Source organism: Sturnira hondurensis, unplaced genomic scaffold, assembly GCF_014824575.4.
Source record: "Sturnira hondurensis isolate 20B ecotype Veracruz unplaced genomic scaffold, ASM1482457v3 Scaffold0017436, whole genome shotgun sequence".
Taxonomy (NCBI): Eukaryota; Metazoa; Chordata; class Mammalia; order Chiroptera; family Phyllostomidae; genus Sturnira; species Sturnira hondurensis.
The window spans coordinates 1,847,982-1,875,857 of record NW_028090067.1 but is presented as its reverse complement, the minus strand read 5'-3'; the positions used below and the strand labels follow the sequence as shown (position 1 = coordinate 1,875,857).

The window sequence follows — 27,876 nt, the reverse complement described above, 5'->3', positions numbered from 1 at the left end:
GTGGGGTTCTTGGATGTGTAAACAATAATTGGAGATTATATATATATATACACAGGTCTGGCAGAAGTAACGCCTGCTTGAGTGTGGTTGGTAGGGGAATGGTTTTAATTTGTACATTTCACCTAAAATGTCATATGGTGTGCTTGAGTGTGATACGGTTATGTTAGAGAATTACACATTTATGATTTTGTAATAAACGATTTTTTAATAAAGAAGAGGCATTACTGTTCCAGACAACGTATTTTGCTGCATATAATGTGTATTTTTTTTGCCCAAATTTTTGAGGGAAAAATAAGGATTGCATTATACATGGGTAGCACTAGTTTTGTATCTACATAAATGTTTTTAATTATTTTATTTATGCTTATACATTCAAAGTGTAACTCTAGAAAGCAATAAAGATATCTGTATGCAAAATAGTACCTTTCATAGTACAAAAACAAATATCTAAATATAAATAAATAATTGATTTTTAAAAATTAAAAGTTTTTTTTCTGAAAGTTTGGGCCAAAAAACAATGAGTGCACATCATAAATGGCAAAATACTAGGGGTGTGTGTGTGTGTAGACCCTGACATTGGGTGCATAGTACAAGGTATGTAATAGGGTATTTAATGTGCAACACCTGACAAGCAATAGATGGTCAATACATTTTGTTGAATCGACAAGGGGTGTGAAAGAAATGTAAAGTGAGACAAATATGTTTCTTCAAGATAGTTGCTCTGAAGCCCTAGATTCCTGAGAAGGAGGCATGTAATCCCTGAATTTCAAGAAAGGGTTAAAAATTAATATGCATCTAACACTGATGCAAATTGAACAAGTTAATAGACTCTAAGCTTAGTGTTGGACAACTAGAACTCATTTTAAACATTATTTTCACTTTATATGAAACACTGGTAAATGATTTTTAGTAAAATATGACTTTTCATTACATAGAAAAAACATAATTTATGCATTTATTTCAGCCTCAGTTTTACTGTCCTAACGAATGAGGAAATGAGCCATTGAGTGTTTGTGCTCTTACCAGCTGGTGGTGTACATTTTTGTCAGTGACCAGAATTACAGGCAAGAAAGCAATTAAAGAATGAATGAAAGTCATACCTTGCATAGGTAACCATATGTTATTAACAAATGTTTCAATAATCACTAACTTTCCTTTTCTAAAGGAAACTAAAGGAAAAATAAATTTGTTTTGATTTGATAAGAAGAAAATTATTACTCAAGCCAAACTATGAAACATGCATTATATGCAAGTGAAAATATTGTCAAATAAAAAGACATCTCATTATATTTATGAAACTCTAAAAAAGTCAGAAAGCTCACTCAGAAATTCAGTCAAGAACAAGAAGCTAAGAATAGTTTAAATCAGCAATATTCATTTTTATTTAACCCTCCCCAAAAGTCTTATATACAATTTTAGCAGTCACATTCATCAATTTAATTTTTATGAATTCAGCAGCAGTCTTTGAAATACTAGGAGAAAGAGGACTGAATTGTGACTTTCAGTGAACCAGGTGAATGCTTGCTCCATTCAATAGTCCGGGTCTTCATCAGGTATCTTAACAGCTGAATTAAAGCCATAAATAGAAAAAGTGTTATTTTCCTCTTCACATGCACATGCTTAGAATTGCATTATAATATAATGTAATGTATTACATTACTCCACACACACTCACTCACATACACTCAAAAGCACATTGTTTACCTGAACAGAAAACTTAAATGCAACAATTTTCACACTTGAGCGTACATAAGGACTATTTCTACTATATAGAACTGCAGTGGTGCCCAGAAATGCTATTTTTAAAATAATCCCTACATGATTCTGGAACAGTTATCCATAAGTGTTTGCTTTTTAAGGAAACAGTTGTTTGAGCATTATTTATTATGTCAGAATAATATTCATGTGTTTGAGATTATAAATCAAAAGTCATTCATTGTCCTCAGTTTATAATAGTGTTAGAATTTATAAATATTTCTTTATACATATACATGTATAATATCATAGATACAAACATTATATTTAAATACATATTCAACAACATGAGCACGTGGATGGAACATCATTGCATTTTATGGGTGATTTTTTCCCTTTTTTAGCTGTCTGCACCATAATTTTCCAAACGTTACCTGATTGATTGCTATTCAGGTCATTGGCCTGATTGCCATTACCTGGTTGCCACTTTGTTTCCAACTTTTGCCACTACTAAGAACACTGCAGAAAAGAACCCATTATTACATACTAGTATATTCATCTGACTGGAAAAAATTCTCAGTGGTAGAGTCATTGAGTCAATAGATCTGTGAAGTGCTTTAAAAAATTTTAAGTAGAAGCTTCCAGGTTGCTTTTCCCAAAGGCACATGTGAGAATGCACACAACACTTCTTATTTCTAATAGCTAAGTTCAAAATTACATTTTTTTCTGTATTTCCACTAGCAATAAATATTGGTGCTTTTAAATTTTTATTGCTCTGATTGACATAAAGTGACATATCATCATGAGTCATAATTTGAATTGCCCAGACATACTGGTGAATTTCAGGATTTTATTTTTTCTTTGTATTTTATTTTGTTTTTTTATATTGATTTTAAATTAAATTTATTGTGGTGACCTTGGTTAATAAGATTATGTAGGTTCAAGTGTAGGTTTCTATGATACATTTTATGTATATTGCATTGTGTGTCCACCACCCAAAGTCAAATCATCTTCCGTCACCTCCCTTCACCCTTTACTACTTGCCCACCCACTTTCCTCTCATAACCACCATACTGTCCTCCCTGTCTATGAGTTTCAGTTTTACATCCCATAAATGAGTGAAGTCATATGGTCCTTAGCTTTTTCTGCCTGACTTATTTCGCTTAGCATAGTCATCTTAAGGTCCATCCATGTAGTTGCAGATGACAGGCTTTCACCTTTTCTTATGACTGAGTAGTGTTCTATTATATATATGTACCACATCTTCTTTTTCCAACTATTTATCAGTCATAAGAAACACTTTGGTTTTTTCCATGTCTTGGCCACTGTGGATAGTGTTGTAATGAACATTGGAGTGCATATCTCTTTGCAAATAAGTATTTTCAAAATGTTCAGGTAGATACCCAGAAGAGGGATTGCTTCATCATATGGTAACTCAATTCTTAATTTTTTAAGAAAACTCCATATTGTTTTCCATAATGGCTGTACCAGTTTACATTCTCACCAGCAGTGAACGAGGATTCTTTTTCCTCTACAACTTCCCCAATAATTGTTGTTACTTGTCTTGTTGATAATAGCCATTCAAATATGTGTGAGGTAGTATCTCATTGTAGTTTTGATTTGCATTTTCCCAATAGCTAGTGAAATTGAACATCTTTCCATGTATCTGTTGGCCACCCATATGTCTTCATGGGAGAAGTGTCTGTTCATGTCCTTTGCCCATTGTTTAAATTAGATTGTTGTTGAGTTGTTGGAGTTCTTTATGTATTTTGGATATTAACCCCATGTCGGAGTTGTTGTTAGCAAATATCACCTTCCATTTGGTTGGCTGCTTTTTTTGTTTTGTTGGTGGTTTCTTTTGCTGTGCAGAAGCTTTTTAGCTTGATATAGTACCATTCATTTATTTTTGCCTTTATGGTCAAAGTCATAAAAATCTAGTAATATAAAGTGACATACAATCACTAGTCATAAATTTTAGTTGCCCATACATACTGGTGAATCTGAGCATTTTAAAATGTGTATTTGTCATTTGAAATTCATATTTTTATGAGATTGAATTTTTTTAGTTTCTCTATCTTTTATTTTTTACATTTTTTATTGTCATCCAAGTACAGTTGTCTCCACTTCTCCGCCATCAATCCCCCCACTCCAGCCATCCCCACTTCCCACCCTTGATCTTACCCCCCTTTGGTTTTGTCCATGTGTTCTTTTAAAAATTGTATTTATTTATTTTTACAAAGAGGGGAAGGGAGGGAGAAAGAGAGGGTAACAAATAAAGATGGGGGAAACAGTGAATGGTTGCTTCCCACATGTGCCCCAACCTGGACTGAATCCACAGCCCAAATAAATATGTGTGTACCCTGTTTGGAACAGAGCTAGCAACATTTTGCTTTGCAGGATGACCCCCATCCAACTGAGGCACACCTGTCAGGGCTGAAATTCATTTTTTTAATGTTGTCTTTTCACAGTTTTCCCAATTATCCATTAGATATTGTCTTTGTCTAAACAACTGCTAAGATATATATGTATGTATAAAATTTACATATAAATATTTACTCTTTTCATTAAATATACAAGTTGCAAGTGTTCTCTGTGTCTATATATGACATTAACACTTTACATTTATATACTTTTAAGGTTCCAATTTTTATTGTTTGGCTCAATCTGTTTTTCTTATATGTCATATGTACTATTTCTACAAAAACCCTTCCTTTGTTATGTATCATTTCTAAATGTATACAGAAAATGTACCCACTAACTCATTTCACCATCTTTTCTTTTTGAAGTATAACTTAGCAATTTCCTCCCTTATTTTTTTATTGTTATACTTTCCTCAGAAAAGCAAATTATAGAATTATAAAATGCNCATCAATCCCCCCACTCCAGCCATCCCCACTTCCCACCCTTGATCTTACCCCCCTTTGGTTTTGTCCATGTGTTCTTTTAAAAACTGTATTTATTTATTTTTACAAAGAGGGGAAGGGAGGGAGAAAGAGAGGGTAACAAATAAAGATGGGGGAAACAGTGAATGGTTGCTTCCTACATGTGCCCCAACCTGGACTGAATCCACAGCCCAAATAAATATGTGTGTACCCTGTTTGGAACAGAGCTAGCAACCTTTTGCTTTGCAGATGACCCCCATCCAACTGAGGCACACCTGTCAGGTGTGAAATTTCAGGTGTGAAATTCACTTTTTTAATGTTGTCTTTTCACAGTTTTCCCAATTATCCATTAGATATTGTCTTTGTCTAAACAACTGCTAAGATATATATGTATGTATAAAATTGTTCTCTGTGTCTATATATGACATTAACACTTTACATTTATATACTTTTAAGGTTCCAATTTTTATTGTTTGGCTCAATCTGTTTTTCTTATATGTCATATATACTATTTCTACAAAAACCCTTCCTTTGTTATGTATCATTTCTAAATGTATACAGAAAATGTACCCACTAACTCATTTCACCATCTTTTCTTTTTGAAGTATAACTTAGCAATTTCCTTCCTTATTTTTTTATTGTTATACTTTCCTCAGAAAAGCAAATTATAGAATTATAAAATGCAAAAGCCCCTAAAATGCAATATAAACATAAAATGTAGCAGATAATACCATTCATTGTAGGGCTCTGTACAGCCTTTTCATCTTAGGTTCTCATCACTTCCCCTCTCTTTACATAACCTCTCTGTATTCCTACTTATTTCATTAAATGATCTCGTCTTTGTTAATAGTATCTTTAATTTTTGTACCTTCAGTGCACAGAATTCCACTTGTTCCCATAAATATGTTCAATATATGTTTTTGAATGAAAAACTTATGTTTCTCTAGGGTGCACTTCTCTTTTATGCCTTCATATTTTGTATGTATTTTGTCCTTGCCCTAAAATAGTCTGTATTTAGTCATCTTATGTTTAACTTGAACATTACATCTTCCCAATCTCTCCAAACTTTCTTAAGCAAACTTTCTATATTCCTCTAGCATCTTATACTTACCATATCATTATACAACCATAAATATGTATTATTTCTTTCCTGAAATGACCCCCATAATATTTGTAAAAGATTTACTCATATTTATTTACCCAGTATCTTTTTAGCTCCATGATAGAACATTGTCATGGCTTAGAATACATATACAACTGAAAAGTGAACAAGTCATAGTAATAAAATCTGTTATATATTCTAGATATGAATGTATATACATAAACATATAATAATCTATATGAAAATATATGTGTATATACATTCCTTCTAATACCAGAAGAATGATCAATTATCCAAAGGAATGTACTTCTTTAAAGTGATGTTGAATAAATTTTCCTCACTCACCTCACTGGGTTATAATTGTCATTTTCCTTTTCAGTGTACTTCAGAATGGTCCCCTAAATCTTTGGATGTGGAAATTATTCCAGCTGCATTAACACCATCTGACTCATTGAAATTTTCTAAAAGAAAGAAAACAGTTACTGGGAGATAAGTCAGATCTCCCCTCAAGTGCCTTAGAAGGTCTTTGAACATTTAAAACCACTATCTACAATTAGGAAGGCAAACAAGTGTAATTTAGGGGTACACAAAGTCTCTCCCATGCCTTGAATATGTTCCAGACAAAGTTGCAGCAAATACAAATCCCTTGACCTGAAGAAGTAAGGCAGCCTGTAAGAGGGTAAGGACTATTGAGAAGGCATTGAGCCTTTCTGGAGTAAGAAGGTATTGGGATATTTTTTTCCAAATCAGCGAAGTTATACTTCCCAGAAGCAGAATCAGTGCTCTGATGCTAAATAGAAGTTGGAGGACAAGGCAAGGAGCATTACCTAGTGGAAAATAAGGCTAGTCCTGTCCATAGTGCTGGCTTCTGATGGGATAAAGATATAGAAAGTTCAAGCTTTTAGAATTTCAGGGAAAATATGATAAATATCAAGTTAGAGAAAGGAAAGTAACAGAAGTGGGAATGGAAGAAACCATTAAAGAGATATAGAAAAAGTTAAACTACATTTTAGAAGATTTAATTTGTGCTTTAATAAAATGAGGCCCAAGTCATAATATTCTACTATAAGACTCTTTGTACTTTTATCAGAAATATAGACCTCTTAGCCAGTGGGCTCCCCATGATTACAAGTTTTATGTTCTCTAAGAATTATTTTCAGTTATGCCCGCCTTCTTCCTTATATGCTTCCTAATACTACATGTCTGAGATTTCTTTCCATTGTTATGCCAAGTAGAATGCTTCTGCCTCCATTGCAGATACTGGCCTGAATCCCAAGGCTATATAGCCCTTTAAAGAACCCACAGACCTGAGAAGTTCAGCGGGTCCTGATCATCTGCTTTCAGGCTGGAATTCATCTCCTGGTATTGAACTTGGTGAACAAAATTCTGTCCTCTCAAAGAAACTGACATGAGATATCCTAAGTTAGAAATCAGCAAAATAATAGTAAAACTTTCTCTCCCTCTCTATGCTTTTTCCTAACAGTGCAAACATACCCAGTCTTCATTCATACCCTTGTCTTGTTTCCATCCCATTCCACTACCAAGCTAAACCTACTGCCTTCGTAGAACAACCCAGTTTCTTCCCTCAAGGCAGCCAGCTTTTTTTCAAATTCATTGGAACTTTTCCTAAAATCTCTCTAAAATCTATCTCCCTTTCATTCTCATTATAAAGTTTTTTCCACCGTTCATTCCAACTATTTCAAAATGCTATCCTCATCAATAATGTGGTCCTCCTTCAATCCATCATACATCCTGTTGTCAAACAGAACTTTCCAGAAGGCTGCCTGACTTTTGCATTTGCCTATATAATACTCTTTAGTGACTATTCATCTTCTTATCATGGAATACAGAACTTCATAATCTCTTCTCTCTTCTACAGCTTTATCACTAGCTTCTTTCCCTGAGCTGAACTCTTACTTCCTCCTGAAACAGCAAATGTGGCATCCTTTAAATTTCTCTTCACTTGTCCATAGCTTTCTCTTTCCCTGTAATGAGCGTCATTCAGTTCTTTGAACTGTTATTTTCAAAATTTGTCTCAAGTGCCTCCTAGAAGCCTGATACTTTCCTTTTCCTTTCAGTTAGTCATTCTCTGTGTCCCTTTTTCCTTATTTATATGAATGTATATACTACATTGCAATTTATTTGTTTATTTATATATACATATATCTTCCACTAGACTTGAAATTCTATTAAGACAAAAACAACAACAACAACAACATTTGATTATCCATGACAGTATCATCAGATCCTAGGCACACTGCTAGGCAGAACAGTAAAATCAGTAATAAGTATATAGTAAGGGCAAATAAATGAGCAGTAAAAGGTTCACCTTAAGCCATATAAGCATATCTATTCTAAATGATCAATTCTATAGTGTCACAATTAAATATAAAGATGGAATGTAAGAATCATTAATACAACCAAAGCCCTTTTTCTTTTCTGAAATCTTGCTCCCTCCTTTTTGAGAAACTGCTTAAGCCTCTTGTAAGTTGCAGCTTTCTGGCTATTTGATACTCAAATCTATTTTTTTATCCCAAGAATATTCTCATCTCATAAAACATTAGAGAGACCATAATTTGCCTCAGACCTGTAAGTTGCTGTAGCTGTCTTCGCTTCTTCGTCCACAAGAGGAGCACGATGAGACCGGCCAACACAATGACCCCAAGGACTCCAAATACGACAAGGAGTGTGTGACCTAAGCACAAGTAAATATGACAAGAAATGATTTCAGAGCTAAAAGAACTGGGTCTCTAATTACTATCCCTTTCTTAGGTCAGATTCAGAAGTGCTGAAGTGAATTTCATATCTTCAGAACTTCTTCTGATCTAAAGTCTGTTAACAAGAAAGATTCTAAATAGTGAAGACAATTGGTCCCACGCTCATAAACCCTATGATGTACCTGAAGCTTTTGGTGGTTCTTCACCTATAGAAGAAAAAGAGAAGAAGGAGACTTAATTCCAAGAGTAATATATAGAACAAATATTTCTATTTCTGTATACTTAGAGCTTATATACTGTTATTAATCAATAAATTTAAGTTTAGTTTAATTTAATGTTACCTCAACGAATTTAATTTAAAAAGTAGAATTTATAAGAGTTGGAGACTGACTGGGGGAAGAGATAGATGAGAAGTGAAAGAAATTCAAACTGGAGATGTGGATGGGTGGGGGTACCATTTCCTGAATTAAGAAATGTAGATTTTGCCCTGACTGGGGCAACACAGCTACACCTGACTGGTGTAGCTCAGTGGATTGAGCATGGGCCTGCAAACCACATGATCGCGGTTCGATTCCCAGTCAGGCCACATGCCTGGGTTGCAGGCCAGTTCCCAACAGGGGACTCACGAGAGGCAACCATACATTGATATTTCTTTCCTTCTCTTCCTCTCTAAAGATAAATAAATAAAATCTTTTAAAAAAAGAAATGTAGATTTTATTGAGTTTTTTCCATTTTTAATTTTCTTTTTTAATATATAGTTTTATTTAATTATTGTTCAAGTACAGTTTTCCGCCCCCCACTCCCATCCTCAATTTTTAATTTTCTATGTTAATCTTTAGTGCCTCTCAACCAAGAAAACTACTTGTTCCCACCCAAATGTATGGTCTCCTTGTCTTATTTCCCTCTGCACAGGGACACAGATAAATACTACACTTTTCCTTGGTGAAGGGCAATGTAGAACAACAAATATTTTCATCATTTCTTCAAACTGAAACATCATGATTCTCTCCCCACGAGACCCCTGTGTTGACATATCCGAACTTTACACAATGCACTTGACTTCCTGCCCCTTCTTTGCTGCCTGAGATTCTAAGCTTAATCCAATATACTGCCACTTACCTGAGCATATCACAGCAGCATCCTCCTTGTGCCCGCAGTCACTGTGTCCCCAGGGTTTGGCAGGACAATCCCACAAGGAAGACTCATTCCCTTTGCACTTCACTTCATTGAGCCATATGGGCCCAGTCCCCTGACCATACGCCGCCTCTTTTAGTGCCTTCAGAGCTGAGCCACAGCCAAGTTGTCGACACACCACCTGAGCATTGTTAAGGTCCCAGGAGTCATCACACACGGTCCCCCAGGAACCTCCATGCCAGATCTCCACACGTCCAGAACAAGTAGTGTTTCCTTCTTGCAGTCTTATCTTGTCTGAAAAATCAGAGACCCCCTAGGTCATTTCTGAGAAGACAAAAACTCCTAAGAGGTCACAGGGGAAAAGAGATAGTTGAAACTCTTTTTAAAACTCTATTCTACAACTTTGCTATTTAATGTGCATCTAAAAATATTTCAACAAAATTTATTTTTTTGTGAAAGTACATGTCCTTTCAGCAAAACATTTCATACTGGAGATAAGAACATTAGTATGACTCAGGAAACATCAAAAGAATAATGTTAACATTGCATAATATTCATTTTTCTCAAATAGAAAAGAGCTTGGGAGATTGCCAGGTACCTAAAAGTCTTCCTCCAGTTTAAGATGGAGAATGGGGAATGACTGCTTCTCTCTTTACATTAGTATAGCAAGATAATACTTGAAAGAAAAATTGGAAAGGTGAGGTAGACCATTCAATAGTCAAATACTGAACCACATATATTCTGCTCCTCATTTGCTTACATTTATACCATAGGGAGTATAAATATTCTTTGGAAAAATGATATCTGGTCTTGGAAACATATAGGTCAAATTAAAGAAAACAAATGATCCCATCCAGGTAGAATAGGTTCTAACTAGAGTACTCATTTCTACTTAAGGAGATCAAAAGATGTTAATGGAGTCACAGGATGGAATTTTCATACAGGCCAACAAATACTCACTGGCACATGTGATCCAGGTCTCCTCTGAGGGGTTTGGCAGTCTCTGCTTCCATGGAGATGATGGACACTTCCACAATGTGTCAGGTCCTTTTGGACACTGAACATTGTCCACCCACATGTGCCTGGATGTTTTAGTTGAGGATGCAGGGATGATGTTCCCTTTGTCTGCACAGCCCAGCTGTCTGCATACCACCTCCACAGTTGTTGGAGACATGTTACTCTTGCCAATGCTGCCCCAAGCTCCGTTGTAAAAGAGCTCCAGACGCCCCGTACAGGTCTCTCTGCTGGTTTCATCGCTCAGTCTCAGAGACATGAACTCTGGGGTGAAATACAAAGGTAGTCGTTTCACATATTCTCTGACAATTCGCAAGTCTCCCTCCCTTTACTGTGATGTGAGAATGACTTCCAAAAAAGGTACGCTGTATCAATTAGTAATAATCCTTTATACAGGATTGGGTGATTGGGTGATTTAGTAGATTTAACTAAAATATGGTATTTGTTCTAAACCTTCTGCTTTTGTAGTCTTGGGTTTTGTACTCAGGTACCTCTTTAGAATGCCACCAATGATTCTAAGTTGATTCTCAAAATTCTTTACTAATTATATATTTTGGATTTTCTCCCTAAATTACTATATTTTATCCTCAATAATGTTATTCCATTCATTTTTACAACTGTCCTTGACAGTTAAAATTTAGTGAGATACTCAGGCACTAAAACTAAGACTTTGTGTATATTAAAATGAAATATTATAAATGAAATATGTAAAATGAAGTGAAATATTTAAAATGAAATATTTCCCTTTCTGACATGTCACAGTTTTGCTGCATATGTTCTCTCCTAAATTTGTGTCATTAAATGTAAATGATATCGAAAACACTATGGACATATAGAATATTTTATTTCCGTAAGTTCTCAAATCATAATACTATTTTTCCAATATATAACAGCTGAGCACATTTTTCTACTTCACAACAGTTTCTAAAGCTTGCTATGTATACAAAACGAGATCAATGACCTTTTATGGCAATTTTTCTTCCCATGACAAAAAAATTTCTCATTACCTGTCATAAAAAATTACTTGGGAATGGTAATTTTCTCTTTCCCTGTAGAATGTAGTGCTAATATATTTCTTCCTGTCTCTTTAAATCTACTTCTTTATTAATACAGTGATTATAAAGTGGTGCACTGAATCCTTACCCAATATCCAGCTCCAAATATATTTATAAAAAAACTTTTCATTATTAGTTTTGTTGTTATTTTTGTGATATGTAAGATCATTTCTGAATTTTTCTCCTTCTGACTTTAGAGCACCTTGGATGCTAGCATTAATTATTAAAATCTATACTTCTGGGACTCTGACTCTCACAATAGTTTCCTTTCTATCTACTTTTCAGGGAATTCTCACAGATTAATATCCCCCACTACCCTTTGTCTGACCTCAGTCTCCTCATTCATAATTGTGATCAGAGGTTATGTGCAGACTTACCTGAGCAGATAACTCCTGCATCTTCCTTATGCCTGCAATTGTGCCGTCCCCAGCCATGTGAAGGGCATTGCCAAATACGAGCTTCTTTTCCATTACAGTTTACCTCGTCCAGCAAGATGGGCCCTGTTCCTTCCCCAAAATAAGCAGAACCAGTGGCATTAATGGCCACTCCACAGCCCAGCTGTCTGCACACCACATGGGCATTGCTCAGGTCCCAGTTGTCATCACAGATGGTGCCCCAGGAGCCCTCGTGGTAGACCTCTATTCTCCCAGCACAGCGACCACCTCCATTTACGAGGCGAAGTTGACCACTTGCTGGAAAGAGAAAGTAAAATATTAATAAAATGCATTCCTATGGATTGAGACAATTTTTATAGATTGATCACTGATTCTCACCTATGCAGGCAACAGCATTTTCTTCTGAAGTGGGAGATCTTGTTGGGTTCAGAGATGATGAATTGCATGGAGATAGTGTCTGACTCTGGTTTCCTGCAGACATCAAAGTGCTCAGTCATACAAGGTAAGGTGAGGAAGGGAGGCCAGATGATGTGTTAGATAAATGAGCTGAAGATAAACACAGCTTTAGGGAAAAAAGAAGGTGGGTGAGTCAACCAGACAGGGAATGAATCAGGTGCTTTGAGAAGGGCTGGCACCTCGTAACCTCTAGATAACTACGAGGTCCACGAAAATTAAGTTTACGCTTTCTCTGAAAAGACAAATGAGGTTGATATTCTAGTATATTTCTCATGACCCCTCACAATGGATCTTTCCCTTTTACTTTTGCTCTTCGCCCCTATATGTACATCAGCTCTTAAGGCACATCCAAGAGGCTCATCACTGGCTGCCCTTGATCCTCTTACCTGAACAGATTACAGAGGCCACTTGCCCTGAGGAACATAGCGATGCACCCAAGGCAGTTACAGGGCAATCTCCCATGTGTTGCTCAGTTCCACTGCAGTGAAACATGTGCCTCCAGACCTGACCATTTCCTTTCCCAAAATGTGCTCCTTCTGGGGTAGAAAGAGCAACTCCACATTTAAGCTGCTGGCACAAAACGTGGGCATCTTCCATGTCCCAGTGAGAGTTGCAGAGGGATCCCCATGTTCCTAGAACCTTGAGTTCCACTCTTCCTTCACATTGGGATTTGCCGTTCACCAAGCGCATTTCTGTGTACCCTGGAAGGAAACGGGGCTTTAAAAAGACGTCTGTGATTATCTAACCCTCCTCTCTTCAAGGTAAAGGAACAAATTGAACATGTCCTCTAGGTCTTACTTGAGCAGACTACTCCAACGTCTCTACTGTGGCTACAAGTCCCATCTGGGCGGGGTGCTACTGGGCAGAGTGAAAGATGGGACTCATGCCCCTCACACAGGAATTCTTCCGTCCAGATCTGTCCATTGCCTTGTCCAAAGTAAGCTCCTCCCAGAATAGAGATGACTGTGCCGCACTGTAACTCTCTGCACAGCACACCAGCAGCTTCCAGAGAGAAGTCAGAGTCACAGACAGAGCCCCACGTGTTACCATGTCTTACTTCCACACGACCAGAGCAGGGAATATCCCCTCCAACCAGTCTGGGTTCCCTGTGGGCTGAAAAATAATATTTCAGTGAGAGATAACACAATTCAAGGATTTTCCTTCATGTTGGAAGTGAGGAAGGAAGTGAAGAATAAGAAGGGGGCCACAGTGCTGAGTGATTTTCCACACTCATTCCTTTTGGCCTTTCTGTCTAGAATTGGGCATAGCAAATTCTTGACTCCCCTATTCCTCATTAGATCAATTCATCAGAGAGAATTCTGAAACTCTGCCTCCTGAAGCCAACCACTCCTGGAGGCCTGATAACTTTTTCCTTTCTCCCTTTTTTTCTATGTTGTTCATAGCATTGGAAACCAGAGATAATGTGTAAACACTCTATCTTTTAGCCTTGTACTCAGTCCTCCGCCTACTGTTATCTGGGGTTGGCCCCAACCTTTTCAAATGGTTTTATGGAAAGACTTTTTTTTTTTTTGAAAATTTTATTTATTTATCTTTAGAGGGGAAGGAGAGAGGGAGAGAGACATCAATGTATGGTTGCCTTTTGCGCGTCCCCTGCTAGGAGTTGGCCTGCAGGGAACTGACCTGCAACCCAGGCATGTGCCCTGACTGGGAATTGAACCGTGATCCTCTGGTTCACAGGCCTGTGCTCAATCCACTGAGCTACGCCAGCCAGGGCTCTGGAAAGACTTTTTATATGGTTTCTGTTTTCGAAATGAATATCAGACCTCTTTCTTTCCCTTTGTTATCTCTTGCATTTGATACATGAGATACTTATTTCTCCTCTTTTCTGCCTGACAGAACCTTTCATGAATTCCCTGATTAAATGTTCTGTTCTCAACTATCATCTTATCAATGGACATCTCTTAACTGCCAATAAAATTTTTCATCTATACTTTTCTTTTTAAATTTATATTCATAAACATATCTACTCAGACATCTGGACCTCAGAGTATTCAAAATTGAATAAATTATGCATTGAATGCCCACTGCATTCTTTATTCAATTAATGATATCTAGACCAAATTAGAATGACCTGAAATTAAGCCACTTCTTTATCTTCTTTAAATGTAATAGTGATAGTAGTGAACATTGAGTACCTATTAACATGGCATTTTATTAAGTATTTAACAAACATCATTTTACTCTTACAGTTGCCTCAGGGAATAGTTATTCATATCATTTCAATTTTGCGAATAAGAAAATAAAGATATAGTAATTTGCTAAATTCATATAGCAAGTTAGAGAGAGGCTGGGATTTGAAAGTAAGCAGATTATTGCAGACTCTAGGATCTCCTTCTCACAATAACCCTGCATGTTAAGAAAGTCACCGATCTCTGTCACTCCTCCAGCATATTTCTTCTGCATATTGTTGCTATTGCTTTAATGTAATTTATCATCATACGTCACATAGTCCCTGTAATAGCTTCCTAAGTGGTCTCTTTGCTTCTAAATTCTCTTTCTAATAAATCTATGACATGATCACAACTATATTAATTACATTTCAAGTATTTTCACACGATTTCTTTGTCTTCAAGGTAATTCAATGTTTCTTTACTATTTCTACAACAATTTATCTTATCAACAAATATTACTATGCACCTGTGATATTCTAGGCGTTTAGGTGGGTTTAAAATTCTATTACAGAGTTCAGTCTACCAGTGAAGACAGATAATACTAATGCTACTGATAATAATCATAACTATTTATTGATCATTTGATGTGTAATTCCTCTAAGGTAGGTGATTTGGTTATAATAATTTTTCTTTTGAGGAAATTGCATACACAGAACTTTGGTAAATTCCCCAACATCTCCCATCTATTTAGATTAAGGAGAGATGATAAACACTAATAAGTTAGCATACTTTAAAATATTCTATGATATTACCTTAAAATACTTAATATCTATAACTTTATCAATCATACCTGATACCCTAGCCTAAAGATGCCTAGGGGTACTATGCTTTTTCATGATTCTGTGCATATGCAGAAACTTTTCTATCTACTTAGGATGCACTTCTCAACCTGAAATAAAACTTAACACATTTAAAAGTTTTACCTGAGCAGGTAACTTTGGCTTCTTCATAATGATCACAGGTAAGTCCACCCCACTGCCAATTCTTGCAGTTCCAAAGAGAAGTTTCATTTCCATTACAGCTGCTTACAAAGAGCCACATGTTTGATGGCTTAATTTTGGAATAACTTTGATAGGTTGTTTTGAGTGCAGATCCACATCCCAGCTGCCTGCAAATCACATCAGCTTCTCTCATTCCCCAGAATCTGTCGCACACTTTCCCTACTAGTTTCTGAATTTCCACCTCCACTGTCCCAGCACAGCGGCTGCCTCCTCCTGTAAGTCTCAGATCCAGATCTGATCCATCTGCAAAAGAAACAAAAACTTAAGCTATAGATACATGTACAGGCTAACTTCCAAAGGATTTTTAAAAACCTTGCTCCTTTCTAGATACCAAGACACTGGAAATTATGGCTTACCCATCCGATGGCTTTTCTCACAGACAGTATAGATCATAAATTTGTTTAGAAATGGGATTATAGTTTCAAGTTTTAACACAAATTGTCAATGGTAGAAAAATAAGGACAAGACAGATATATTTTAAAAAGAGCTTTATAATTTTTCGTCTCAGAGCTCTAGGTAGATTTAGAACTTAATAGCAGCTAGAATAATTATTACAGAAAACTGAGTCAGACAACCCCCTAAAGTAGTCAAATAAAGAAATGTGTATACATAGATTCAGAGATGACTGAAATCATTGTAATGCCTGAGCAGTTTTGTGCTCGAAGATTGTCATTTAAAATAAACTACTATTTTAATAAAGAATAGAAATATGTTAAAGATTCATCATAACTCTAAAAGAATTCCTAGCAACCAAGTTATTAGATATTTCTGTCTTTCACGTCTCATACCTATTCTTACTCCTAAAAAATATAGGTCCTTCCTTCTCTGTTTTTGTTTTGTTTTAACTTACCAGAGCATGTGATACCAGCATCTTCATTATGATTGCAATAATGCCTTCCCCATTCATGATGTCTGCATTGCCAAATAGCAGATTCATGTCCAAGGCAGGAAACACTGTCAAGCCAAATGTGTCCAGTTCCTTCACTGGCATTAACTCGACCAATGCCAGTGATGGCAGTTGGGCATCCAAGTTGCCCACATGCCACAACTGCATCATTGCTGTCCCAGCCATCGTCACACACTGTGCCCCACTCTCCTTGGAATTTCACTTCTAATCTTCCTGAACATTTATTGACTCCGCCTACCACTCTCAGGCTCAGATCTGCTCCATCTGTAAAAGGGACATAAAACAAGTCAATGACAAAGAAACAACAAGAGACCTCTGGTCAAGGTGGCAAAGTAAGTAAAGTCTGTGCTTACCTCCTTCTATGTTTACATCAAATTACAACTAAATTAGAGAACAGCCATCATTGAGAAATACCTGAAACTCATTGAATAGAAGTCCTATAACCAAGGGTATAAAGAAGCCATGTGAAGATTGGTAAGAGGGATGGAGATGCAAAATGGGTATGTCCCACACTCACAATGTGGCAATTAAGAATCAGAGGAACATTAAAAAAAGAATTAGAGGGATATTTTGGCTGCAGAAGACCCATGAGGGGTGAAGGGTCCCAGACCCATTTTGTGCTCCCCAACTCAGGCCATCAGTGTTGAGGAGAGGAGCCCCCACAACATCTGACTATGAGAACTGGAGAAAATTGTGTCCATGAAGACAATAAGCTACCAGAGACTGAAGCACTGCAGGTCAAAAAGGTCTATATACAGACTCACTCACTCGCAGTCTCAATAACTCTAAGCTCCAGTGTGAAGGAAGCATCTTGAAAAGCTCCAGGAATATATGGGGAGAGCTAAATTGAATTTTACATGAGAGCTAGAGAGTTCCCTCAACTCTCTCTGGGAATGGATGTTCCTTTGTTGCACTCTCTATCCACCCTGCCAGCCAGGTGCAGGTGGGCATGAAATCTGTGTTCTCCAATAATCTGGCTAACACTATTCTGTGCCCCGGTGATTTCCTGAGACCCACCCCCCCAACTAACTTCTCTGGCCTGAGCCTTTTCCAGTGATTCCACACAAGTGGACTGCCTAGACTCTCAATGCAAAATTTACCCAAATTGCGTAAATGTCCACAAACTCCAAACAGACAGTAGTTGCAGTCAACCTCAGCTTGCTAAGAGGTCACAAACCTAGTATAAGTGGCTAATGGTCTCAGTCTGCATTGTAACTCCCACCAGGTAGCCCCAAGCCTCGTATAAGTGGTGGCCAGCCTTGGACTATATTGTAACTTCAACTAAGGGGCCACAAGCCTGGCCAAACTGGCACATGGCCCCAGTTTGCATTTCTCCCAGGTACCTCCATGCCCAGCACAAGTGGCAACTAAGAAGCAGATCACTTTGTAGGTTCTACCAAGATTTCCAAGAAAGGCACAAGTGGCAGATGACCTTGGCCACCATAGTAGCCCCAACCAAAAGGCTCTAGAAGTAACACACCCATTGTAATTACAATAATAAAAAATCAAAAAGAGTGACACACAAACACACATAAAAGGGGTAAAAGATAATAACAAAAACAAAAATGTAGAGGGGTAAGTAAGAAAGTAGTGACTTCAGAATGCATCTGAATTTAAGCAATCATTAATTTAAAATAGACTTTTAATACAAACATTGCTTAGTATATATGAAGCAAATGGCAACCCAAACCCAAAAATCTATTATAAATACACAAAAAATAAGAAGAAAGAAATCCAAACATAACACTATAACAAGTCATCAACATACAAGAAAAGTGAACAAGATAATAAGAAAGGAACAGAGAACTGCAAAAACAACCAGAAAATCATTAATGTAATAGCAATAACTACATGCTTATCATAATTACTTTAAATGTAAATTATGGACTTAAAGCCATAGAATGGGTAAATGAATAAGAAAACAAGACCCTTAAATATGCTGTCTACAAGAGACCCACTTTGGATTGAAAGACACACACAGATTTAAAATAAAGGAATGGAAAAAGATATTTTGTGCAAATTGAAATGAAAAAAGTCTGGGGCAGCAATATTTATATCAGACCAAATAGACTTTAAAACAAGGGCTATAAAAATAGACAAGGAAGGGCATTTTGTAACGATAAAAGAATCAATCCAACAAGGGAATCATGTCTCTTGTAAACATCTATGCATCCAATGTAAGAGCACCTACATATGTAAACCAAATATTGATAGACATAAAAGAAGGGATCAACAGTACTACAATAATAGTAAGGGAATTACCACTTCATCAACGTCAATGGGTAGATCTTCCAGACTGAAATCCACAAGGAAACAATGGCCTCAAATAACACATTGTACCAGATAAACTTAATTGCTAATTTTAGGACATTTTACCAAGAAGCAGCAGAATATACATTCTTTTCAAGTACCCATGGGACACTTTTTAGGACAGACTACATACTAGGTCACAAAACAAATCTCAATAAAAAAAGAAGATTGAAATGCAAATCAAAACCATGATATCATCTCACACCTGTCCGAATGACTATCATCAATAAATACACAAAAAATTGGATGTGGAGAATAAGGAACTCTTTTACACTGTTGGTGGGATTGTAAATTGGTACAACCATTATGGAAACAGTATACAAGTTCCTCAGGAATTAACAATGGAATTAATAGAATTAAAAATATGGTAATATTACCCAGAAATTCCACTTCTGGCTATTTGTCTAAAGAAACCCAAAACACTAATTCAAAAAGATATAGACATCCCCACGGTTACTGCAGTATTATTTACAACATCCAAGTTACAGAAGAAACTTTGATGTCAATTGATTAGATGAATATATAAAGGAGATGTGCTATACATGTACAATGGAATATTACTCAGCCATAAAAAGAATAAAATCTTACCATTTGCAAAAACATGAATGACCTTAGATGGTATACACTAAATGAAGCAAATCAGACACAGACAAGTACCATATGATTTCACTTATATGTATAATCTAAAAACAAAATAAATGAACAATAAAACAAACAAACTCAGATACAGATAACAAATTGATGGTTGTCAGATGGAACAGGTTTGGGGGTTAAGTGAAAAAGGTAAAAGGAATTAAGAAGTACAAATTGGCAGTATAAAAATAGTCACAAGAATATATAGTGTAGTATAGGAAATATAGTCAATAATAATGTAATAACTATGTATGGTGTCTAATGGGTACTAGACTCAAGGTAATTATTTTGTACACTTTATCAATGTCTAATTACTATGTTGTAGGCCTGAAACTAACATGATATTTCATGTCAACTGTAATTGAAAAATAAATTTTAAAAAAGAAATAATAAGAATAAGGGGACTGTAAATAGCTGTATCTGAAATGAATTAAGAAAAGGGGGAGATAAAAGTAGAGATAGAGAAAATGATAATACACTACCATGCAAAATTATTAACGATGACCTGAAACTAATACAATATAATGTTGAATATAAATTATAATTAAAAAGAAAAGTAAAAAGTACATGAATACAAATGAAATAAATGCTTAGAAAAGCAAAACAAAAAATTATTAAAAACGGACGAAGGCATACATCAAGCAAAAAGACAGGACTTTTCTGCACAGCGAGCATGCATTGTAGGAATAGTTCCTAACAGGAGGTCCAGGGGCTGAATTTTATCTAGTGATATGCTTATTTGACCACCAGAATTTTTGTTGGAATTATTTGTTTTTCTTGTTAAATATATATTTGCAGGTGTTTAGGTGGTACCCACACACTCCAATTTTCCTCTATACTCAACACTCACTTTTGCCTCTGACTGTGTTACCTACCCATTCTACCTGGTTGTTATATGCGTGGCCCCTTTGTGACCAACTCCTCAGTTTTAAAAGCAAAGCAAAGAGAAAAGACACCTAATCCTTAGTGTTTTCATCTTCTCCCAATCAGTATTCCTCAAAAAGCAGAACTTAATTCTGATTAATGTCCTGTAATAAATAAATTGGGTTTTTCCTCTGGCAGTTTTAGTTTTTGTTGCAACAACATTCTCTTCCTGTGATTCCTCAGGAATGTATTCCAGCATGTATAAAACACATTGAGAAGAAATGAACTGATTGGAGACCTACAAACACTTTGATAGGTAAAGGAAAATGGAAGGTATAGACTGTATTTTTTCTACCCCAAATTCATTTTATTTTCTTCAGCTAACAAAATCAATATTTTCTGTAGGAATTCCATTCTTTGTGGTTCAGCTAATAGATGCGCCATTATTCAACAAGAAAAAATGCTAATTCAAGAAATTTTTTAAAAGGCTCAGAACCCTGATGGCATTGCCTAAGTGCTTGAATTTAACATGCATTCCCTGAATTTTTCAGTTTTCTAAGTCAATGTTTTCTTACTTTAAAAATAATTTGAACTGAGTCTCATTCATTCCTCCCCTCCACCAAAAAAAAAAGATAGCTGGTGAATACAGCGACATTTTTATTCTAACTATATTTTCCTAAACATTCCTTGGAGTTCAAGACATACTAGGTCTTCTTCAAACTACGAAGTCAGTGGAACCCAATCAACAAAACAAACAAGCAAGCAGAATATAACCAGAGACATTGAAATAAAGAAGAAACTGAAAGTAACCAGAGGGGAGCTGGAAGGGCATATTGGGGGGAAAGGGGAAAGGGTGGTCAAGGAACATGTATAAAGGACACATGGACAAAGCCAAATTGGGGTAGGATCAAGGGTGGGAGGTGGGGATGGCTGGGGTGGGGGGAAAATGGAGACAATTTTACTTGCTATCTCCAACAATAATAAAAAAAAAAGAAAGAAAAGAACTCAAATGAAAAAAAGAGAATGTCATTGCTGCACCTACAAATCCACTATCTCTGTCCCCTGATCAAGTATGAATGTCTGTAGACAGACACGGTGCCTGCTTATTATACTTATACCATAGCAGTAACATAAATGAGATTTTAATAGGAAATAGCAATTTTACTTAATCATTTGACTCTGTGAATTTGAACTAATAATTTGGGAGGAGATGGGTTAGTACGATTAAAGAAGAGACATTTGTAGGTAGAGGATAACAGGAAGGGTGGTAGTGTGGGGGCGCTGGAAGTGGTGACTTGCTTTTACAATCATCCAGAAAGAAAAATTTGCTAGTTAAGCCATTTCTTCTTTTCTTTTCTTTCTTCCTTGCTTTTTTTTTGGAAGAAAGGAGATTGAACTATTTTTTAAAACTTTTTATTTATTGATTTTAGAAAGAAAGAAAGGGAGAAAGGGGGAGAGAAAGATCAATTTGTTGTTCCACTTAATTATGCATTCATTGGTTGATTCTTGTCTGTGCCCTGACATAGATCACAGCAGCCTTGGTGTATAGGGAGGACTCTCTAACCAACTGAGCTACCTGGCCAGGGCTGGATCTAACTCTTGTTTAAACCCCTCCTTCAATCCTCATTACTTGAATCTTAATTTCACTGTTCATCCTTCTCCTCTAATCTATTTTAATATCAGTTCCCTTAAAAACTCCTTGGGTATCAGAACTGGAACCTGAAATTAGGTAATGATAAAGGGACAAAGAAAGCAGAATCTTACCACCCCCTCCTTTTTTTTCCCACCCTTTCTTGGAGAACAGAACAAACCCAGATCAGTCCTTACCTAAGCAAATCACTCCGGCATCCTCAGCATGATCACAGTTATGCTTTCCCCATCCTTGGTGCTTGCAGTTCCAGAGAGCTGACTCATTTCCATTGCATACAAGATCATCAAACCAGATCGGCCCAGAACCTTCTCCAAAATTAGCTGAACCAGAGTAACTGATAGAACTTCCACATTCAAGCTGTTTACAAACCACAGAAGCATGATCTCTGTTGAAGTTATCATCACACACTGTTCCCCACTTCCCTTGAAATTTGACTTCTATTCTTCCTGAACACCGGTTTCCTCCATTCACCAGCCTCATCTCCAAATCAGATCCATCTAGAACAAAGAAAAGACCAGAGTTCAAAGTGCTACTCACTCAGAAGTAATTTTAGAAAATAAGATTCCTCAAGACACTTAAAATTTCATGCTTTCCTTAAAATAGTGCCTTTTTTCGGATGCTGCCCACTCTCATTTATCAGAGAATTTTAATCTTTTAAAAATAAACTAACGATGAGAACTTTTATCTACATGTACTTACTACGAAAATTGTTTTACAGATTAAATTTACTTTCTGTTTTTTTCCTTCCTTTACTAGGACAGAGTAAATGCTCTTCTTTTGTAGAAATAATAAAATTGACTCAAAGTATTTATTTACAAAAAACTTGATCTTATGCCAGTGCCAGGCTGTTTCGATTACCATGGCAAACTGTCAGTAACCAAACAGGAGGTTGGAGGGAATAATGGGAGGAAAAGGGGGAAGGGTTTTCAGGAACATCTATAAAGGGCACGTGGACAAAACCAAGGTGGGGTGGGATCAGGGGTGGGAGACCGGAGAGGCTGGGGTCAGGGGGAGTGGGTGGTAAAAGGGAGACAACTGTACTTGAACAACAATTAACTTGAAAAAAATTTTAAACTTGAAAAAAATAAAATTGGCTCACATACAAAATAGTAAAAATGACAAATTGGTAATTTGTTGAACATTTAAAATCTTTATTTTAATCTTTACTTGCAAACAATTCAGAGCATGAATAATTGTCTAAAGTTGAACTTGAAGTTACAAAACAGGAAAAAGCAAAAATAAAATCCATAAGCATGCATAATGCAAGAGCACCCTGTGGTATACCAGATTATTAAAAATCAAGGACAAAAATCTATTAAAATAATTCATTTCTTACCAATTTCCACTTCAAAGTTTTTTATTTTTCCATCCCCAAAGTATCTGGTATCATTTTTAGCAAAGAACAGCTGTTTCATTAACAAAGTGTTCTCTATACACTTCCCGTTGAATTTTCTGTGAGGACTAAGATACCCAAGAAAAGGAGATTTGCAATGAAATTTTGGGACACATGAAAAGCAAAACCAGTTTATTTTGTCAAAATATTTAGAAGGCAGCTTTTGAAAAAGTAATTCAATTTTAAAAGCTCTAAACTCCAGGCAAAGACCTCTACTTAACAGGATTTTTGATCATGAAAAATTAATAATACTTTACAGATAAGAAAACTGGGGTTAGATAATTGGCAAAGGATCAAACACGTAGGATGTAGGGGCAAAGAAAAAGCAGTGTAGCACCAGAGTCTATTCTCCTTCCTGTTAGGCTGTATTGCCCTTGGACATGTGATAATAATAAAATCTCTCAGGAGGCAGAGGCTCTGAGGATTCAGCATTAATCAGAGTGGAGAATCTCTGAAATCACATAAAACTAGTAAATTGAGTGGTTATGCATTGCTATTATTATGCACCAGTTGGAGCTTTATATGTGTAAACTTGTGACAGAAAGTCTAAGTAACTTCATTCTGAGGCATTAAAAAAATAGAAAATGAGTTAAAAGTACTGCATGCTGTTTCTTAGCTTAGAAAGTCAATTCTAAAAAGATCAGTAATTATGGTGAGAGCTTGGCAAGACTTACAATGATTTTTAACTTTGTTGTAGATGTTTGATGTATATGTTACTATTGCTTTTCACTGCGTGATTAGCGTAAAAGACAAGAAGAAGAAGGAGGAGCGGGAGGAGGGGGAAGGCAGAGGAGGAAGTGAAAGGGAAAATGAGGGGAGAAGAGAGAAGAAGGGACAAGGGAGAAAGAGAACTAAATTGTCAAGGTAATGAGAAGCAGTAACCCATGAGAAAGCTAACTTTAATTTTTAACACTGAACAGTGTATCAGTAGCTTTTTGTTTGTTCTGCCATCGAGTTCTCAGGAATTGAAGTTTAGAAAGATTGAACAACTTGCTCAAAATAATGGCATTAATGAGGAGCTGAGCTGGAATTTAGTCTTGCATTTTTCTAGATACTAGCCTGAGTTGTTCCCATTATACCACAATGCCTGGGGTGGAAGCAAGTTCTTTCTAAAATCAGTCCTATGGAGGACACAGTCCTTAAGAATGAGGCTGGGAGGTGAGGGGGCTGCATAAAGTTCAATGAAGTGAGCAAGAAGAAATGAGAAGCCCAGGAATCTAAATTGGGTAAGAAAGTTGGCCTTAAGATTTGTCAGCAGAAAGGTTTGAGATGATTTTATTAATTATTGTAAAGACAACTGAGATAAAACATAAAATGTTTTATAAATTAAAACCACCACTTCGCCCTAGCTGGTGTGACTCAGTTGGTTGGAGAGTTGTCCCATTAAACCAAAGGGTTGTGGGTTTGATTCCCAGTCAGGGCACATGTGGACTTGATTGCATGCAGAAAACTGGCTCCTTTTTGTTTTTAACCCATCTACATATTTTTCCCCCACAAAGCATTTCACGTCAAGAATTTGACTTATCAGGTCTTACCTGAGCAGGTTACTCCAGCATCCTGTTGGTGAGTGCAGTTATGTTTTCCCCATCCATCATGTTTGCAGTCCCAGAGAGCTGACTCATTCCCTCGACAAAAAACATGATCCATCCAAATGCGCCCAGAGCCTGCACTGGAATTAGTCCATCCAGTAGCTTTGATAGCAGTTGGACATCCTAGTTGCCCACAAATCACAGAGACTTCATTCATGTCCCAGCCATTATTACACACAGTTCCCCATTCTTCCTGGACTTTCACCTCCACTCTCCCAGTGCACTTGTTTTCACCATCCACTAATCTCAGCTCCTTGTCAGTTCCTCCTGCAACAATGGGTAAAGGCAGCAATTCGTCAAGATCCAAAGAGAAAGTAGAGAATTATTATTCTTTAGATTATCTATTTATTTTCCAAATCCAGGTTGGAGAAACATTCCTGGACCCATCCATGGTGCAATAAGGTAATGCTATTTCATAGGAATTCAAATACAAATATTAGTATCACAAGCTTCAAATTGAACCATGGCATAAACCAGTAACGTAGCACAATTCTATATGATATCCTTATTTTATGGCTGATATTCTTTATGTCAATTTATATAATCTTCATGGAGAGTTTAATATTTCAATAAGATAGTACAAAATTTTAAAGGAATGAGCTATGTAAGTTTCTCCAAAAGTCCAAGATCAGTAGAAAGAAGGCTGATAGTGAGGATGCAAAGACCAATTACAAGTAATTTTACACTTATTTCATGTATATGAAAGACACTGTGGTTTTTTAAAAAAACGAATTGAAATCTAGATACAGAAATGTATCTACTTAAATGAAAGCTGAGATTGAGGTACTTTCTTATTATCTTCTACCACAAAATAAATCCCCTCTCCCTTAGACTCCTTCCAAATGTCTCAGCTACCACCTCATGAGTGTTTTAACCAACAGAGAAACCGTGGTATATACATCTTGTCTCCATCAATACAATTTTAGATAAGTTTTGGCATTTGAATTGATTAAAGTGTTCCTAAAATTTACTCTTGTCCCAAATAATTTTGAGGTTTCTCATCCTTTCTATTATTCCCTATTTTTTAGTTAAACATTATTTCAAATTTTTAGGTATAATGCTTTTATTCCCTGTAAGAATTTATTTTATTTGGAGGGAACTGTGCTATTATTTTTTGCACTTTTGTGTGTTTGTCATATGTTAGGTTCTTAATTTGTGCATTTAATATCTGACCCTTTGAGACCGTGAAGTATGCTTTTAGACACTGTTGGCCTTCAGGAGAATTGTTTGTTTTTCAGTGATCCTTGTCAGAGTGGTCTAAGGCTTCTAGTATATTCGACAAAGTACTCACCAAGAGAACCAGTGACCAGAGAGGCACTAAGAACTGAGATCACAGCAATAATGAAGGGACTCAAGTGGACAAAACATCTTCTAAAATCTGAGAAAAAAAGAAAGAGGGCAAAAGTATAATCTTCCCAAAGAGACTTTGGTGAAGGTAGATGGTTTCAGATGTTTGAAATTAACAAAGAAGGTCACACCAAAGATGGAAAATCCTCCCTTTTAAATAGCAAAGCAAACAGAAAAAATTCATATCCAGGATCATACAATCTCAGTGAAATAGCTTTGAAAATCTACATGTTAGTATATATCCTAAAGGTGGATAATTATAAAATTTGGGGGTAGAAAAACAATTGCAAGAGCAACCTTAAAACCTGAAAAATTAAAAAGGCGTTAATGAAACTTAGAAGTGGGCAGTTCTTTCTGAACGTACAGAGCAATATTCAACTTATGTTCCCCTCTCCAAGCCTACCTGATCCACATTGTTATGTGGTAAGTTCCATCGGGTTGCCATAATTTCACTGGTACCTGACACAAGGCCTGCTAAATAATAGCCGAACAATACATTGATGGAATCAAGTAACAATGTTTACATTGAGAAAACCCAAATATTGGATCTTATCTCCCATTACAGCATAAAGGGCTCTTAAAGCTGCTAGTACTTTAATTTCTTTTTTCTACACTAACCTAACAGTAATTTAAAAGTAAAAATGCTATCTCCTTGGCCAGGTATCTCAGTTGGTTAGAGCATCGTCCTGATACACCAAGTTTGTGGGTTTGATCCCTGGTCAGAGCACATACAAAAATGAAACAATGAATGCATAAATAAGTGGAATAACAAGTCGATGTTTCTCTCTCTCTCTCTTTCTCTCTCTTCCTGCCCTCTTCTTCTCAACTCTCTTTCTAAAGCCAATAAATAAAAATTAAATGAAAATTAAAAAGTAAAAAAGCTGTTGTAAGCATGGAACACTCACTTTGGAATAAGTCACTGAACTTTGCACTTACAATTTATGCTTTCATGTGACATATTATAATTCAATAAAAAAGCTTTAAAAAAGTAAAAATTCTAAATAAATTTAACACATCCATTTAAACCATAGAGCAGATTTGAACACTCAGGGGTGTTATTCTAAATTTCTTCTAGGTGTTCAACTTTCAATTACTACTCATTCCTACATGTTCTATCTTTTATAACAAGTATTGTTTTCATACTCAGTACAATTTAGTTAATTTCAGTTCTTAATTTCATCTCAGCAGCATTACAAAACTGATAGCCAATCTAATCTCTATCATGTATCTTCAATTTAGAACTTATGATAGATGAGAGGTACTGCCATATAAACATAATGCCTTTTTCCCATTCCTTCCTCTCCTGATGCCAATCGCTATTAAATCAGATCCACTGACTGTCAGGATAATGCCCTGCTCTGTTAGAGAATAAATATAGAATAAAGAAGAAGCTTTTACCAGGATATCCAGAGTTTTCATGTGGAACCATTCTGAATTTGTCCATTCCAAAGTCTTACGATTTTTAAATCCTTTTGTGTTAGTCCCTAGAAATGTTCTCCTAAGGAGAGGACCACTAAGAATTCTAAAAATCATCTCACT

At 36.2% G+C, this 27,876-nt stretch overlaps 1 protein-coding gene across 1 annotated transcript; it reads right to left on the bottom strand.

Annotated features, from left to right (window-relative positions):
- Window positions 1–1,349: 1,349 nt before the first annotated feature.
- LOC119002219 (scavenger receptor cysteine-rich type 1 protein M130-like) lies at window positions 1,350–27,876 on the bottom strand. Its single transcript, XM_037067983.1, has 17 exons — window positions 27,736–27,876; window positions 26,282–26,368; window positions 24,937–25,257; window positions 22,185–22,505; window positions 16,494–16,814; window positions 15,566–15,886; window positions 13,249–13,563; window positions 12,837–13,151; window positions 12,373–12,465; window positions 11,977–12,291; window positions 10,491–10,808; window positions 9,516–9,824; window positions 8,579–8,602; window positions 8,267–8,374; window positions 6,987–7,082; window positions 6,025–6,140; window positions 1,350–1,565 (listed from the first exon to the last, which is right to left on the bottom strand). Exons 1-16 carry the CDS (start codon window positions 27,779–27,781, stop codon window positions 6,055–6,057), a joined length of 3,396 nt encoding a protein of 1,131 aa, XP_036923878.1. The 5' UTR covers window positions 27,782–27,876; the 3' UTR covers window positions 1,350–1,565; window positions 6,025–6,054.

Bases quoted from the DNA above. Each gene is read 5' to 3' on its own strand.
- LOC119002219 (XM_037067983.1), bottom strand. From the start codon at position 27,781: ATGGACAAATTCAGAATGGTTCCACATGAAAACTCTGGATATCCTG. The intron at 25,258-26,281 runs GTGAGTACTTTG...CCATTGTTGCAG, and splicing joins TCTGGTCACTGGTTCTCTTG to GAGGAACTGACAAGGAGCTG. The intron at 12,466-12,836 runs GTAAGAGGATCA...TGATGTCTGCAG, and splicing joins GGCCTCTGTAATCTGTTCAG to GAAACCAGAGTCAGACACTA.